The sequence below is a fragment of the Cydia pomonella genome, chromosome 10, assembly GCF_033807575.1.
Source record: "Cydia pomonella isolate Wapato2018A chromosome 10, ilCydPomo1, whole genome shotgun sequence".
NCBI classification, from domain to species: Eukaryota; Metazoa; Arthropoda; class Insecta; order Lepidoptera; family Tortricidae; genus Cydia; species Cydia pomonella.
The window spans coordinates 946,980-965,385 of NC_084712.1; the positions used below are offsets into that span (position 1 = coordinate 946,980).

At 37.8% G+C, this 18,406-nt stretch overlaps 2 protein-coding genes across 3 annotated transcripts in view; one reads left to right on the forward strand and one right to left on the reverse strand.

Moving 5' to 3' along the window:
* Positions 1–1,241, forward strand: part of LOC133521799 (uncharacterized) — a 36,686-nt gene extending 35,445 nt beyond the window's left edge. For both annotated transcript variants that reach the window (XM_061856862.1, XM_061856863.1), the window contains exon 3: positions 84–1,241. In XM_061856862.1, the coding sequence (XP_061712846.1) occupies positions 84–329 (246 nt within the window). In that variant the 3' untranslated portion in view covers positions 330–1,241. The remainder of the gene's footprint in view (positions 1–83) is intronic.
* A 9,505-nt stretch (positions 1,242–10,746) lies between these two features.
* LOC133521820 (sodium-independent sulfate anion transporter-like) overlaps positions 10,747–18,406 on the reverse strand; it is a 33,917-nt gene continuing 26,257 nt past the window's right edge. Inside the window, exons 12-14 of the mRNA XM_061856901.1 lie at positions 16,575–16,736; positions 15,596–15,749; positions 10,747–13,041 (exon numbers count right to left, since the gene is read on the reverse strand). Of these exons, the coding sequence (XP_061712885.1) occupies positions 13,004–13,041; positions 15,596–15,749; positions 16,575–16,736 (354 nt within the window). The 3' untranslated portion in view covers positions 10,747–13,003. The remainder of the gene's footprint in view (positions 13,042–15,595; positions 15,750–16,574; positions 16,737–18,406) is intronic.

The window sequence follows — 18,406 nt, forward strand, 5'->3', positions numbered from 1 at the left end:
GTGATATGCGTCCTTCGCTTTAGATTTGTACCTTCTAAAAGCTTGTTAAGAACAATATTGTAATATTATTTTCTCATATCCAGCCCTGGTACAACTTCTGGCGTCCTCCGGCGACGAGGACCAGCATAATCATGAACAAACTCTACAACAGAGGCAAGGACTTCGTGCTCTACAACAGAGGACACCAGTTCAAGTTCTGGGATGGCATTTTCCGTATGGCCCACATTATGTACCTCGGCATTTGTCCTGAGAAGGTCACAACCACTTCAACCACCACCCCTTATCCCGGATGGAGACCAAGAAAAACAACTGCGAAACCGAAAAATTGATGAAATGTTTAAGTTACCCTTTAGATGCAGAGGCGTATTTAAATATTTGAGGCTCCGGGCCAATTATATTCGCGGCCCGATTAAGTAATGATGCAGCCTGCCGCCCCAGGTCATGGCTCCCGTGGCCTGCCCCTGCTTAGATGATTGACATTTGGCAGTCCTCAACTCTGTCTCCAGAAACTTCCTGCCTCACACAGCTAAACTGTGGAATGAACTGTCGCCTGCGGTATTTTCGGGCCAATACATCCTTCAAGCTTACAAGAAAAGAACGAATGTACTCCCATCTTAAAGGCCGAGTACGCAACACAACCCTCAGGCGATTCATCTGCTTGGTGTGCTACTAAATCATAAAAAGAAGGTTACCTATGGTCATTTTCTCGAAGCCGAACGAGATGAAAGGAATATCGTAAATTCTTATTCACTCATTCACCACTAAAAATACCAAAAAATAAAAATTGGATATTATCAAATGAAATAAAATACAATATTATTCCCATTTAATGTCACTGGATTGTAAATATTAAAACGCTAGTCAAATATCATTATCGTCCTCGCGGTATCCCGGCTTTTTGCCAAAGCTCATTAAAACATGGGGTCTGCTTGGCATGTAATCTTAAGAATTGGAGCTGGCACTAGTTTTTACGAAAGTGACTGCCATCTGAACTTCCAACCCAGAGGGTAACTAGACCTTAAATATTGGGATTAGACCGATTTCCTCGCGATGTTTTCCTTGACCGAAAAGCGGCTGGTAAATATCAAATGATATTTTGTACATAAGTTTCGAAAACTCATTGGTACGAGCCGATGTTTGAACCGCGACCTCCAGATTGAAAATTGCACGCTCTTACCGCTAGGCCACCAACGCTTTCATAAAATGCTAGTCAAATATATTAAATAAAATTTAAAAATAAATCATTTTTTTTATTAATTTATAATATTTTATTTTGACCTTTTTAGATTGATTTTAAATTGAATTTCTATTTTTGATTTACCTAAGGATTTTTTTAGACTGAATAAAGTTAATATGTAACATTATTCAAAATATAAAATAATTTATATTTTGAATAATATAATTACAAATCAACTATACCTACCTATGGGCTTATTTTGACCTGAAATAAATGATTAGATTGATAAGTTAGGTATGTACTTAGGTATTAGTTATTAAGCAATTTAAGTAATATTGTATATTCCTTGATATGACAAAAGCATTTGATCTTGTAGATCAAAACTGCTTAATAAATTACAGTTACGGAATTAGAGGTCAAACAAATGACTGGCTTAGATCTTATTTAACTAACAGACAGCAATGAACTGAAATATCAAAATTTGTTGAGGTTGAAAATAATTTGCATAAATTAGTATACAGATCTCCTTTACGTATATACAGTTGTTTCAGGAGTACCTCAAGGAAGTAACTTAGCGCCACTTTTATTTTTAATCTTTATCAATGATTTTCCTAAAGCCACAAAGCCTAAAACCATACTTTTTGCAGATGATACAACCATCGTAGTCAGGAGTCAAAACCAACTTACATATGAGTCAGATATTAACGAAGCCTTGACAGACATGAATGATTGGATACTTGATAATAATCTTCTAATCAATTATGAGTAGAACGCAATATATGCAATTTCATTCTTCCAGAACAACGCCGCCACAAACTAATATTAATATTGACAACATTCCCTTGCAGAAGAGTAGTATCATAAAAATTTTAGGTTTAAATATTGACTCCTCACTAAACTGGAGAGAACATATTAGTTCAGTGTGTAAAAAACCGGAACGTTTCATTTTCGCCCTAAGAAAACTACGTCAGTCTGTGTGAAGCGGCATCTATTCTTAACTATGGTCTCATCCTATGGGGTACCTCATGTGGAAAGAGCATTTAAATTACAAAAAAATGTTTCAGATTCAGAATTTTGTTAATTTTGTTAAACGGTTTCCAAGATACTATGTTAAACGTTTTGATATATATTGTTCACGTAAACCTAGACATCAGTATAAAAATATTCTAAATCAACCGCGCCGCATGACTGACATTTACAGAAGGAAACCGCTTACAATGCGAGTATTGTAATATACAATAAATTACCAGTACAAATAAAAGTACTCAAGGATAAGGAATTTACTACAAATCTGAGATATTGGCTCACTGATCGCTGTTTTTATACTGTAAATGATTTTATGAACAATACGGAGTGATGTTACAACAATTTCTTAAACTACTTAGTGTCTTCTAATTCTATTCTGATTCTTACTCTCTATATTATTGCCTCTTTTTTAGGGTTCCGTAGCCAAATGGCAAAAAACGGAACCCTTATGGATTCGTCATGTCTGTCTGTCTGCCCGTTTATGTCACAGCCACCTTACAGCGTTAATAACGCCTAGGTTCTTAGCTACTCTAGCGCTACTCTGAAGAGATTTGGAACTATTATTTATAGCAACAGTTCTGCCAATGAAGATTGAATTCCTTACCTCAACCTTCCATACCTGCAATTTTTAGTTTCCAAAAAGTCGTCACAATATGGAATTCTCGAGGGACTTAACCAATGTATAATATACAGATCCATAAAGCAGTATATCTACATAAATTTAGCTACATATCTAAACAGGTCAATATCCCGCGCCGTGTATTGGATATTTAATATATCGCTTAATACAGCCGTGTCAATTTCACGGACGATGGGCAGCAATATCCTTCCTTGCTTGCCGTGGTATGTTGCAGTATTACTATATTCACCATGTGTATGTAATAATGTTGGTGTATAGAGTTTACGCATTCATGTGCATTGATTTAACCCAAAAAGCAGTGTATTCTGATATTCATTACAAATTCATAGTTAATATATTCTTTATTCAAATATCATGTTATAATAACAACAATTTAATGATGCACTTATTATTGCTTTAAAAAAACATTGAATTATTACAGATGTTAAACTTAATAATAATAATAATAATAATTCAGCCTATATACGTCCCACTGCTGGGCACAGGCCTCCTCTCATGTGCGAGAGGGCTCTGGCTATAGCCCCCACGCTAGCCCAATGCGGATTGGGGACTTCACATACACCTTTGAATTTCTTCGCAGATGTATTGCAGGTTTCCTCACGATGTTTTCCTTCACCGAAAAGCTAGTGGTAAATATCAAATGATATTTCGTACATAAGTTCCGAAAAACTCATTGGTACGAGCCAGGATTTGAACCCGCGACCTCCGGATTGAAAGTCGGACGCCATATCCACTCGGCCACCACCGCTTCGTGTTAAACTTAATAATGAGAAATTCACAAAAGCAGTACAACGAAAGCACTTTCTTTTTGATCTCCTCCTTCCTCTTTTCCTTCCTTTTCTGAGCGACGTACGTAGGCATACACACGCATATGACAGTTCTTGCCATATCCGGTCTTTCCTGCAAGAAATTTTCTATAGGCACCGGTCTTTTCCACATTTCCCTTATAACTAGAACTACATACATACATATAATCACGCCTATTTCTCGGAGGGGTAGGCAGAGAATACGGATTTCCACTTGCTACGATCCTAACATACCTCTTACGCTTCCTCCACTTTCATAATACACGCTCGTCGGTTTAGGGGTTTTAATATATCATTTAGTGAATCGATAGAGTTTCCTGTTCTGAGCCCCTAGTGTTTGCGTACGTCACGTCACGTAAGTCTCATTTAGTATAGGATTTAGAAATAGCGCGGCAAGCGGAACGTTTTGGAAACTCAAAATACCATACAAAATGAGATTTAACGCAAACGCGTACGTTACGTTACGCCATCGAATAAATTGACACTAGGGGTACTGTACAAAATAAGGAGACCTCACGTGTTTTCTACAGTGAACGAAACTAAATATAAATTTTCGTTAAACATAAATCTTTCCTTTTCGCACTTCAAAATAGCGAGTCTATTTTACGAAAATATCATCACGTTCATAAGGATAATAGAAAAAATAAACAAGATTTACTATATAATACTATTTATCTTAAAATTAGGTTGAATGAAAAAGTTTCAAAAAATACACGTGAGGTTATGTGGGGAGGGAGGGGTAGCCAAGAACCTCACCAAGTACCTATCACCAAGGGGGTCAAAAAGTAGCCGAAAAAACCTCGCGTGATTTGTGCACAAGCCCAAAGTCTTATCAAAATTTGACGAAAAAGAATAATTGACAACAGACTAAAAATCAGCCGTAAAAGTAATGTCAAAGATATAAACCATACGTAGATGTACAGTTAGCCTCTGCTCTTGTTGAAGAAAAAAAAAAGAGATTTAAATCATTTTGAAATATAACCGAATAAAATCCAAAAAAGTAACAAACATAATTGCTATACTGATATATTGAAGAAAGAATCATCCGTTGTTTTTCAAAAATGGAACATTGCCCGTCGACAGATTGATGGCGCAGCGACGTCAAATAAATCGAACGAATGAACGATGCCATGTAGCAGCCATTACCAGAATGAATGAACGAAACGAATCATTTCATTCGTAATTAATCCGTACGCGTATGTGGGCCGAAGTATTTGGAGCACTGGAGTGGCATTCCGACTTTTAATCAGTTGTTTTTGATATGTTATTACTCGCACTTTATGCAACAATGAATGTACTTAAGTTTAGTTTTCAAGTTAATATATATTTGAAAGTTTGTGTCGTCCTCTGGGCTTTGATTTTACTTCAACCGGTTGATCCGGATAGCGGGAACATATTTATTGATATTACATTGAATTTAACATAGGTATGTTGACCTGGAAGCGCCGTTAGTCGAGCGGTAAGGTTTCTAAACCGAACCCACGAAGGGTACCTATGTATCTTTTAGAACTGAGAAATACTAGTGATAGCTATATCCGATAAAAAACATTTCTTTTTATTTATGTACCATGTCGGCAGCAATCTCAACCTAAGTAGTTACTACTACATAGAAAACACCCATGACTCGGGAACAAATATCCATGCTCATCACACGAATAAATGCCCTTACCAGGATTTGAACCCGGGACCATCAGCTTCGTAGGCAGGGCCACTACCCATCAGGCCAAACCGGTCGTCAAAATCACCCCCCCCCCCCCCCCCCCCGCACTTACAACCCCTCTGGTGTTGCAGGTGTCCATGGGCGGCGGTAATCGCTTACCATCAGGTGATCCGTCTTCTCGTTTGCCTCCTCTACCATAAAAAAAAAAGTATGCATGTATGTATTTATATCCTTTATCTTTATGGCATCTTGTTGTACATTTTGCTGCATATGTCACCCTCTTTGCACTCTCTCCTCTCATCTACTCAAACGATAACTGTAAGAGATCCCTCAAAGGGATAAGTTCGCCTTTGTACTTCTTACTAATTGTATGTTTCTTTTTAGTTTACTACTACTACTAAAATCGGGGAGTTATTCTGAAGTGGGACTTGAAGAGGCAGTACCTATAAACCTATAAGCAGTCATTTACCCTCAAAGATTGAGCCATTATAGGTAACAAATGTGGGGTAAAGCGATCGTTTCTGGGCAATTGCCGCGGGCAGTCGATCGGCTGCCTCAGGCAGTGGGGCATGCGGTCAATGGGGTAAAGTGCGTGTTTTTTATGGAGCATTCGATAGTTAAAAATGTTTATTTGAAATTGATCTCACGTCATTGAAATTACTGCAACATAAATATCAGATCTATAAAATAAAGAATGACAATAAATCTCACGAGGTAACAAGACTGGACCCAAAACAGCAACAAATCTTTATATAAGCAGTATAAGTAGTTGGTAAGAATAACAATTTTAGATTTTAAATCTTTATGGTTTATCTGGCACCTACGAGTAATACAAGAATTTATAACTTTTGCTCATTTGTATGTAAAATAAACTGTGTAAGGGATGTTCTGTTTTTAAATTATCTATTCTCTATGCCAAATGTTTTTCGAATCCACGGTCATTATTTGAATTATCGACGAATTAAAAAAAAAAGTAAAACCAACTTCAAAAAGGATAAAATAATATATCACCCGTTTTATATGCGCTAGCAACTGACACCAAATACACAGTTTCAATAATTTCTTTCTTGTCGAATTACATCGTGTTTTTACATTTCCATACGAGTAGGTATAGGGACCGTGCGCGTTGGAGGGTCTGCCATCTTGTGGCCTGAATCGGAACCATAAACATGCACATGTACACGTCACGTGTTTTCTTGTGCATAGTAGATTTGGCCATCTTGAGGGCTACATCGGAACAAAAAACATCACATTTACGCCTCGCGCCAAAAATCTGACGGCTCCTGTGCTGCCTCCTACAGTTCATGCACTCTCCCTATTAAAAGCAGCAAGAATGCCATCCCAGGGTGCTTAGCCAACGGCAATCGTTAACGCTCCGCAACGAACGAAACGCAACTGTCGCTTTCGCACTAATATAGAGAGATGACTACGCTATGGCATTTGGGGTGACGGCGTGTTATTTTATTTATTTGGTAAGCAAACAGTATATTTTTATATACCTATAACAGAATATTTTTTTGGCAACAATTTCATTTTTGGTATGAGCTTTTATCGAAGACTACTTTTTTCCACAGGCAACTAATACTCATCGAGACAATTCTAAAAACCCCAAACGCAATTAGGTTGCGTTGTTTTATCACAGAGTTCCTATGGCTACCTCCTGTCTCCATCATCAAATCAGCTTGATGGTACCATAATATTGCATTGTCACCCGTTTTACATATGTATGCACATTTTCAGCTTCATCGGAAACCGGGAAGTGGGTAAAATTTAACTTGCAAGATTCGTCCCATACATACTAACAGGGCAAGTTTATATAAAAGCTTGTAAAAGTATCGGATATGACTGAGTTGGCTAGGAAAACCGAGCGCGCACGAATGCGCCCGAAGATTGGACCGTTACTTTTGGGTACAACGCGCGGCGCGGAAGCGCGGCGCGCAGGCAACTAACATTGACAACAAAAACTATTTAAACATATGTGTGTTGCTACAACACCTTTAATATTACCATGTGAATACGCTCTTAGAGAGTCACAAAATTGGGTTGTGTAACAATCCTTTACAGTACATATGGTGCTACTTTATCGCACTAGTGCGAAAATTAGCATATTACGTTACTGAGCCGAACATTTAAAGGGCCATATGTACTGTAAAACATTGTACGATACATGTGCGAATAGGTAATTCGCAACTCGTGTCGATTTAAAACACTCCCTTCGCTCGTGTTTTAATTTATCGCCACTCGGTTCGAATTTCCTATTTTTCGCACTTGTATCGTAATGTACTATTTTAAGTAGGATGTTAGAGTCTGACCACGCTAAGTTTTCATGCCAAGTGCTAGGTACAGTCAGCATCAAAAGTAGCGGATATTATAAAACAACGCACCAAAAGTATCTGATATTCCCGAAAAAAATTCTAAATGTAGATAAATCTCTAAAATGTACGTCCTTAAGTATATATTTTGCAGTCTAAATTGTTCTACATTTAGAACTATCACTTTTTCTTAAGCTGTTACAGAATGATAGATACTTTTGAAGCGTTGTTTGATCCGCTACTTTTGATGCTGACTGTACATCTTGTCCTTGACGTAGAAAGAATGCATACATATCCCATAGCTCATAGGGATATGTATGCATTCTTACTGCCAAGTTTGTGCTAAGTTAGCGTGGTCAGAGTCTATTAAAAACGCGCGAATCTTCGTATCCAGCTGTTCTCCTCTACAGGTCGCATTTCTCAACCGATTCTTATGAAATTTTGTGAGACGTTGGGTAATTAAATGGCCTTTTTGCCATTGTATTTTGGACTTTTTCAAAATGTCGCAGCCATGGATGTTCGCGCGTTCTAAATAGTTTTTGGTGTTCGTCCAACACTGTTTCTTCGCAACATTCACACTTCATTTTTACGCGGATGTGATCGTAAAACTCAACTTTACTGACGTTAAACCGTTTGCAAGTAGTTCTCCATCACTTCGACTATAAAATTTCATTTTAAGCGCGTAAAGTTACAATGCAATGTAACGCTCCGTTACCCCAAATTACTAGTTGTTAACTTATTTAAGTACTTAAGTATTTAAAGTACGAAGTTCGAAGTCTCCTCACTGAAAGACCTCAATGTCCAAGGGCCTAGATCGCGCGGCCGCGGTAGGCCTAAGAAGCCCTAACTGGACGTCGTGACAGCGGATAGGGAAAAGAACAATCACACACGGGTCACACCTGAGGATGCCGAAGACCGGGCAAAGTGGAGAAGATGAAGTAGGATAGCGGACCCTGGCGCTAGGCCAGGGAAACGCTATGTGTCGAGGTTCTCCTAAACAGTGGATGCCCAGAAAACAGCGGTGCTGATAGCCCGGAGGGCGTCTCTCAGGTCAGATTCAGAGCACGCGTGTGGGCACATTTAATATAACAATTACATTGAGAAACTGCACATGGTGCATGGGTTGTTTAATAAAAATCCATGTAACATCATCGACTTCGACATTTGCGACAGCAGTGCAGTCGGCAGTAATGTCGCGCTGCATTACTGCTAGTGCAGTCTAAATCCACACATCACCTTTACCAAACAATGGTATGTGTACCGTGATTTACGTCATTTCGCTTGGAAAGGCCTACTGACGCCCCCGGGGCAAGTTTCGTCGCGAAAACGATTATGGCGGAAGTTTTTATGTTTCCCGGCATATTTTCATATTAGGAGTTTGGTGATAAGCCGGCAATAAAAAGAGATACAATCTGAGACGGCGATAGGTACTTACATTTGTCTTTATTTGGAACTAAAGACCTTTTTTTAGGGTTCCGTACCTCAAAACGCAAAAAACGGAACCCTTATAGGATCACTTTGCTGTCCGTCGGTCCGTCCGTCCGTCCGTCTGTCAAAACCCTTCATCCCGAGAACGCGTGGAGGTATCGTGTTGAAATTAAATCCATACCCAAGTCTACTGTCCCTTGAAGCTGTGGAAAAATATCAGAGCCCCTAGTAAATTTATTCGATAGCGAAACGTGACGTACGCGTTTGCGTTAAGTCTCATTTTGTATGGGATTTAGAAGCAGCGCGCCAAGCGGGACGTTTTGGAAACTCAAAATCCCATACAAAATGACTTAACGATGACGATGACATTTTGACTAAAATACAAATATCTCAGTTCTGCAATGGAATTCCGCTTGGTGCCAATGGAATTAAATGAAGTAGATTTAAATACCTATTTAATAGCCCAACTTTCAGTTTGTTGGCTTTGAGTTCATTTTGACGCATGGTCCTTTTGGGTTATTTGCTGGGGATTAGTCACGCGACTTATATAATATATAACATTATTTTTTTTATTTAAAAATTTAACGACCGGTCTGGCCTAGTGGGTAGTGACCCTGCCTATGAAGCCGATGGTCCCGGGTTTAAATCCTGGTAAGGACATTTATTCGTGTGATGAGCATATGGATATTTGTTCCTGAGTCATGGGTGTTTTCTATGTATTTAAGTATTTATAAATATTTATATATTATATATATCGTTGTCTAAGTACCCTCAACACAAGCCTTATTGAGCTTACTGTGGGACTTGGTCAATTTGTGTAATAATGTCCTATAATATGTCCTATAATATTTATTTATAAATGTATGAATTTTTGAAAGTCACAGGGTTGATAAATAAATAACTATATGACGAGGAACAAAATTAAATATGTGTTCATAACACAAATAAATGCCCTTACCGGGATTCGCACCCCGGCCCATCGGCTTCATAGACAGGACCACTAGGCCACTAATGAAGGTAAAAAAAGGTGAATATTAAATTGATATTACATTTTTATTGAATCTCAATTTCCGAATATTACCCTAGCGCTAATATTTTTGATTTACCGCTACACTATTTTCATGAAAACGTAAAGCGGTCTTTGTAAGCCCGTTGGCTAAACATTTATGATGATACGTAATAAAAAGCGCTGGTGGCCTAGCAGTAAGAGCGTGCGACTTGCAATACGGAGGTCACGGGTTCAAGCCCAATCAGTTTTTCGGGACTTATGTACGAAATATCAGGTAGATAACAAATTATTTACCTTTCGCTTTTCAGTGAAGGAGAACATCGTGAGGAAACCAGATTAATCCCAACAAGGCCTAGTTTACCCTCTGGGTTGGAAGGTCAGATGGCAGTTACTTTAAAAACTAGTGCCTATGCCAAATCTTAGGATTCGTTGTCGAGCGGACCCCAGGCTCCCATGAGCCGTGGCAAAATGCCGGGACAACGCGAGGAACAAAAAGAAGACGTAATAATATATAATAAAAGACATAACTTATTCCACTTAGCTGGGATCTGTTTGGATATAGGACATTTGCAAATCACGAAAGCCTGACTTCATGCTTTAGCTTTGCTTACCGTATACTTATACAATAAAAAAAATAGAAATATATTAATGGGTTGAAAGATTACAGATAAAACAAGTACCAGGCAAGTCATAAAATATATATTTTATTCTTTAACGAGAATATATCAATATCACATCGTTATCTAGGATAACAGTTATTCTTATTCTAATTCCTAAGTAACTAATACATTGGGAATGCCAAAATTAATATTATATTGAAGTCTCAATACATTTTAAAGTAGGTTAAGTATTATAATTCACATAAATTCGATATAAGATTGATATAATACATAATTAAAAACGGGGTCGCTAACATTTTTAAAACTACTTTCACTTGCTTTAAATATCAACAACTCAACTATGTTCTTGTGAATAATAAATATTTCATATGCCACCCGAGTAATTAATGGATAACCTTTTAACCAACGACAAATCTCATTGGCCACACCATCTGTTAAAGATGCTTGTTGCGGCGCTTGTGGGTTTATGGGGCTGGGCATCGCCGTTGGTGGCTATAAAGTCCTATAGCAGCGCGACATGTCTTTCCACATCGATCGCATACAAATCTTGAGTCCGCAGGAGGTGGTGCACGACGAAGACTTTTCTGCTTAAGGTGCTCCAGCCAGTCATCGTCGTGCTTTGATATTCCGACTTTAATGGCGCGACGCCATTCCGGACAAGGCACTTTACATCTAGACAGAAAAGTTCGATTATCTCGAAAACCATGAAAATTTTACTAGTGCATTATCTGGATCAGCCTAAGGTGCCCTGTCGGTGGTTAGAAGATCCATTAATTACTGGGCATCCTGTATATTTATTAGTCGAAATTTATAACATGTATTCGAATAAAAACTTGAGTAACCCATTTTTAATACGTATTACAAATGTTTACGATAATACTTTCAAGAAAAATTATATTCACAAGGGGATATTACGCAAAACTCTGCTTAGGATCGAAAATAGAAGGTTCGTTATCCGCCTCTCTATCACTCTTGGGCGTTCGAGCGATAGAGAGGCAAATAACGATTTCAATTTTCGGGTTTCGCGGTAGGCTTCTGTAAAGAAACCGCCTTGATGCATCAATGTTATAGTGAAAACTTCTCAAAAAACTATATAAAGTACAGTATGTATAAATTACTCTATGGTTTACAATATGTGATAGAGCTGCTCTCTGGCTGCAGAACATTGCAGTAATACTCCCTATTGAAATTTATTTTCTATTTTATTGTATTTCAAATAAAGTTTATAACCACCCTTTCAAAAATAAAAAATTTATAACAAAAAAATGTTAATTATAAGATGTAATGTTTTGAAAAGATGTGTCCCGCCGAGTTTCATGCCGGTCCATATTGGGATACCCTCCTCCAATTGAGGGGGGGTTTAAATCTTCTCGGGTCAGAGGTGTAGGGTTAGAGCCGGTGTAGCTTTATTTGACGTTCATAAGCGCATTGTAATATGCCTACTTGAATAATAAACTATATTTATCTTTAATAATGGACTATGCCTACCTGCCTTTATCTAGATATTTTTATTTTCAGATAAACATACAATATGAACCTCAACATTTATTTGTATACATTTAAATCTAGACATTCCAGAGCTTGCACCATAATATTGGAAAAGTGACTAGCTTATTTTATAATGTGTAATTTAAACTTATTACCTGGGTCAATATTCTTTGCGTTGTCTTGTTTCTGACCAATCTGTCCTTCGAGCAACACCGGCTTCCGACACGTCGGAAGGGAGTAGTCTAAGCGATAACTTACCGAACAAATCATTCTGCCATTTTTTGCGGGGGGAAACGTGCACACAGTCGCACTTCTCACTCACTACATACAAAATCCAATCTGTAATGACGACACAAATACATAAAAAATGACACACGTCAAAGACAAGTCTTGCACACCTCGATCTCTTTTTGTGTACGGACGAATCGCAACATGCACCGCCATAGGTACAGTTGTACCTATGCTTTGGCAGAGGGGAAATAGTATGAAAGCCGTCTCCCTTCCCGGTGTTGCACGAAGAATCTGTCGCGTTTGTATTGGGTTCTATGAAATAAATAAAACAGTCAGTGATATTGCATATCTCTACTGTAGATTATATTGTATTTAAGAAAAATTAAAACCTAAAGATCATCTCATACAAAAAGCTAAACTCCATCACATTTCCCGGGGGCAAATAACAAGACAAAGAAATCTTTCAAGTTTCGCTTAAAATTGAAAATATTCATTTTACCGATCTACTTTTACATAAAGTATGCTGTCAATAGCTGAAGTATTTACAGAATTTATATAATGTATACTCTGGACTGTAGGCTTCTTCTCCTGTACGTGTATCTATTTTCAGTATACTACCGTCGGTCTTCTTTGGATATCTAAAGCTGAAAAAGCAACATATTTTTAATGAACATTATTGTTTTAATATTAGTAGTTTTGACGACCGGTCTGGCCTAGTCGGTAGTGACCCTGCCTATGAAGCCGATGGTCCCGGGTTCAAATCCTGGTAAGGGCATTTACTCGTGTGATGAGCATGGATATTTGTACCTGAGTCATGGGTGTTTTCTATGTATTTAAGTATTTATAAATATTTCTATATTATATATATCGTTGTCTAAGTACCCTCAACACAAGTCTTATTGAGCTTACTGTGGGACTTATTCAATTTGTGTAATAATGTTCTATAATATTTATTTATTTCTTTAGTAGTAGTAGTAAAACTTAATTGCACTAAACAATTACATAACACAAAGAATACAGTAAATGTGTACAAAGGCGAACTAATCCCCTTAAGGGATCTCTTCCAGCTGACCTTTAAGTAAGTGAGAGAGATACATACGAAATGGTAGTCAAACTAAGATAATATGTACATGACGGCAAAACTTTAAAAAATAGCTAACCCTAGAAACATAACTAAATACTATACGATGCATTAGGTGCAAAGGCATTTATACAAAATAACTACATATCCATAAACATATTAATACATATTTATAAATAGATAACGACATATATAAATAAATACATACAAATATATTAAAATATATAACCGCACAATCCTACCTACGTTTCTTCCAATTGACATTAATTTGTAAGCCATAACCTCTCTCTCCCTCTCTTAATATTAGCCCTGCATATAGGCACAAAGTAAATATCGGCGGCGCGCGCCGGAGCAGAGTCCGCTCAGTACAAAGTGCCATTTTCGCCGCACGCACACAGAAGTGACATTTACGCACACAGACGTGACATTTACGCACACAGACGTGACATTTACGCACACAGACGTGACATTTACGCACACAGACGTTACATTTACGCACACAGACGTTACATTTACAGGCGTTCTCGGGCACTCTCGGGCAGAGCTTAGTCGGGCTGTGCGCGCGTTGCTCACTTGACGTCCCCGCCGCTACGTAGGTACCTACTGTCATGTACGTCAAAATGCAGTCTCTAAGGAATGTAAACATGATAAGATGTATGTACAAACGAATCGATGTATGTATGCTGTAAACTTATATTACCTACTCCTTTTTAAAATTCGAAATTAATACAGAAGCAACCCTAGTGAGTCGGGCAAGTTTAGGTTTGTATTTTCAAGAACGGCGGGAACGGACCTTCTGTTTATTTTTTATATTGTGATATAGGTTTCTTTTTTAAACAGAGAATCATTAATTTTTGGGTTAAGAGGCTGTCAACACCTAATGTCCTTGAAATTGATGTTACTTAAACAGTTTTTTAAGAAAGACTATTTGTTTTAGTCAAGTAAGAAAAATATATGTTCATATTAATTATATTTCAAAGACCGTGGTTGTACTCGATACATGATTGAACGAAATCGGCTCGATAGAAAATAATTGCAAAGATTGGTCTTAAAATCACAATTAAACGGTTCTATGTCTTTATTGTTTTGACTTATGGGTCTGCAATTAAAATCACAATTTCAAAACATTTATATCTAAACCGTGGTTGAGTAAAATATTACACTAATAATCCACTTTTTTTTTATTTAAATATTTTTCTTATTATTCCCTTGCCCAGGACCAGTAACATGCGACAGTGCTATCTCATTTACTCCGATACAAATAGACAGTGTGCGCGCTTTAGGTATTGACAGCCTCTTAAGACGATTCTAAGAATCGTTACAAGTTCCTCAAGCCCCGAATAAACTTGTTTCTTATGGAATTTATAGTCACAGTACACAAGAGAGTAAAACCTAATAAATGCAAAAATTAAATACTTATAAATAAATAAACTGAAGTAAATCGTGATAGCTTGGTAGGGTGACCAGAAGGCTGGCCGCATTGACTCTCTGATAACAATGCTGCCCGTGTAGCCAACATGCTAATCGTTTACGCTCCGTAGCGAACGAAACGCAACTGTCACTGTCGCACTAATATAAAAGAGTGATAGAGATATATGACTACACTATGCTACGTAGCGTTAACGATTGGCATGTTGGCTACGCGGGCTGACCCGTGGAGCCTCTATAAAGCGTAATAATAATTTCACCAAATTTTTGTAGTTATTTTTTATTTCTGTTATTACAAAAAATATGGTACTATATCATTGCACTTTCATAGGTAAATGGGTCAAAAACGATATGAATAAATATAAATAAATAAATATTATAGGACATTATTACACAAATTGACTAAGTCCCACAGTAAGCTCAATAAGGCTTGTGTTGAGGGTACTTAGACAACGATATATATAATATATAAATATTTATAAATACTTAAATAGATAGAAAACACTCATGACTCAGGAACAAATATCCATGCTCATCACACAAATACATGCCCTTACCAGGATTTGAACCCGGGACCATCAGCTTCGTAGGCAGGGTCACTACCCACTAGGCCAAACCGGTCGTCAAATCTGAGATAGCGATACAAGTCTTTCCTGTGGACATCTTTATTTCTTATACTTCCATAATACCTAGTATATGCTGGTCTATGCTGGGCCCGGCCACGAATTTAATTTCGAAGTCAGGCTGCAACTCCACCACCAGTCTCTGGTGTCGAGGGGAGAAGTTCCAGAAGAGGAACCGGTGACCTTGCTTTTCCAGGTCCAGGATTGTGGTAGTTAAGCTCTGCAAAATTAAAATTTGTATTTTTACTATTAAGAGACTAGAACCAATTCTCTGTTTTGACATCTGTTAGGATATCAGTTATTCACGAGGACGACCACCGAAATCTGCATCGAAACATCGGACATAAAGGTAATAAAATAAATTCGGGATAGAACCGGTATGAAAATGTTTTAAGATGTGTTCAAAACGTGAATGTTACACATTGGCATTTTTTTTGCCCACGGATCACTCATTATTTTATTCGAAGTTTTAGGTACTTAGCCCACGCTGTTAACTGTCCAACGGTGGACCTTATTACTAAAGCTGGCCATACACACTAGGGTATGACTGCGCAGTTTTGCCTGTACAGTTCAACTGCACAGGCGAAGCTGTATAGGAAACTGCACAGTCGAATGCCACACACGCTCCGTTTTACCTGTGGAGTTGGTAAAACTGCGCAGGCGTACCCTAGTGTGTATGGCCAGCTTAAAAGCATAAGGTCCACTGATAGACAGTTAACTAAGCGTGTTGCTGTTTGTACTAGGTACTTTTTGTAAATGTGTGTAGTTTATCGTATGTATGTATGTATATACTTTATTGAACGTAGAAATAAAAACACGAAAAACACAGATACAGAGTAAATTAAATACAACAAAGGCGAACTTATCCCTGTATTGGATCTCTTCCAGTTAACCTTTGAGGAAATGAGTAGAACAGAAGTAACGATGAATGAATGACAAACACAAACAAAAGTGTACAACCACTGAAATTAATGAAATGCACGTTTTGAATAAGTACACATTGATACAAATCGTCAGTGTTGTTATAATATATCTTCAGACTAACCTCGGCAACCCCAAGATCCACGCTTGACAGCAATCGTCCATCTAGCACGACGACCAGCGGCGTCGCGCGCGCCTCTCTCCGCAGTGCGCCCGCGCAGTGCTCCGCGCTCGCGTAGCCGAGGGAGCCGGCCAGAGTTAGCGAGATGCAGGACTGGTTGCCGACCTGGAACCATTCATTCATCACTGTTCTCGGCGATGCGGATGGCGGCATGGTTCCATTTTTAGGGTTCCGTAGCCAAATGGCAAAAAACGGAACCCTTATAGATTCGTCATGTCCGTCTGTCTGTCCGATTCTGTCACAGCCACTTTTTTCCGAAACTATAAGAGCTGTACTGTTCAAACTTAGTAAGTGGATGTATTCTATGAACCGCATTAAGATTTTTACACAAAAATAGAAAAAAAACAATAAATTTTGGGGGTTCCCCATACTTAGAACTGAAAATCAAAAATCTTTTTTCATCAAACCCATACGTGTGGGGTATCTATGGATAGGTCTTCAAAAATGATATTGAGGTTTCTAATATCATTTTTTTCTAAAATGAATAGTTTGCGCGAGAGACACTTCCAAAGTGGTAAAATGTGTGTCCCCCCCCCCCTCCCCCCCCCGTAACTTCTAAAATAACAAAATGAACAATCTAAAAAATATATATGATATACATTGCCATGTAAACTTCCACCGAAAATTGGATTGAACGAGATCTAGTAAGTAGTTTTTTTTAATACGTCATGAAATTAAAAAAATATTTTTTTTTTCAGCGTACCCATACATGTGGGGTATCTATGGATAGGTCTTCAAAAATGATATTAAGGTTTCTAATATCATTTTTTTCTAAACTGAATAGTTTGCGCGAGAGAACCTCCCAAAGTGAAAAAAAGTGTGTCCCCCCCCTGTAACTTCTAAAATAACAGAATGAAAAATCTAAAAAAAATATATGATATACATTACGATGCAAACTTCTAACGAAAATTGGTTTAAACGAGATCTAGTGAGTAGTTTTTTTTAATACGTCATAAAACTAAAAAACAATTTTTTTTCGTCAAACCCATACGTGTGGGGTATCTATGGATAGGTCTTCAAAAATGATATTTAGGTTCCTAATATAATTTTTTTCTAAAGTGAATAGTTTGCGCGAGAGACACTACCAAAGTGGTAAAATGTGTGTCCAAAGTGGTAAAATGTTGAACGAGATCTAGTAGTTTAAGTAGTTTTTTTTAATACGTCATAAAGGAACCCTTCTTGGGCGAGTCCGACTCGCACTTGGCCGCTTTTTATCACTTGTCACTATGCCCGTGACTTACTTTGTTAACACGCTTTTATTAGGTCGACCTGTATGTAACTATGTAATGGAATCTAAGGTAACTAATTTAACCATCTTCCAAGGATCGTAGCGTCATGAAAATTTGCAGCTGTATGTAGTTCCGATGACAATACAATAATATGGTACTGTCGAACTGATCTGATGATGGAGCCGGAAGATATGAACTGGAACTTCATGATGGAACATCGTATCACAGCTGTGTTTGGATTTGTTGGAAAAGTCTTGTAATGAACTTTGACCACGATTAGGGTTCAAGGTCTGATGATGAAGCCGGAAGATAGGCACTGGCATTCCATGTTGGAATATCGTATCATAGTGTTTGCACTTTTGAGAAAGGTCACGTAATGGACTTTGAACACGATCAGTTTTTTGTTTTTACATGCATTTATAAAAGCGAGTTTTTTTAGTATTTTTAAACTATTAATTTATCAGAAAGTGACAGGCATGGTGACAAATGATAAAGAGCCGACCATCTTAGCCCTACTGGTTGCATTTCTCAACCAAGTCTCGTGAA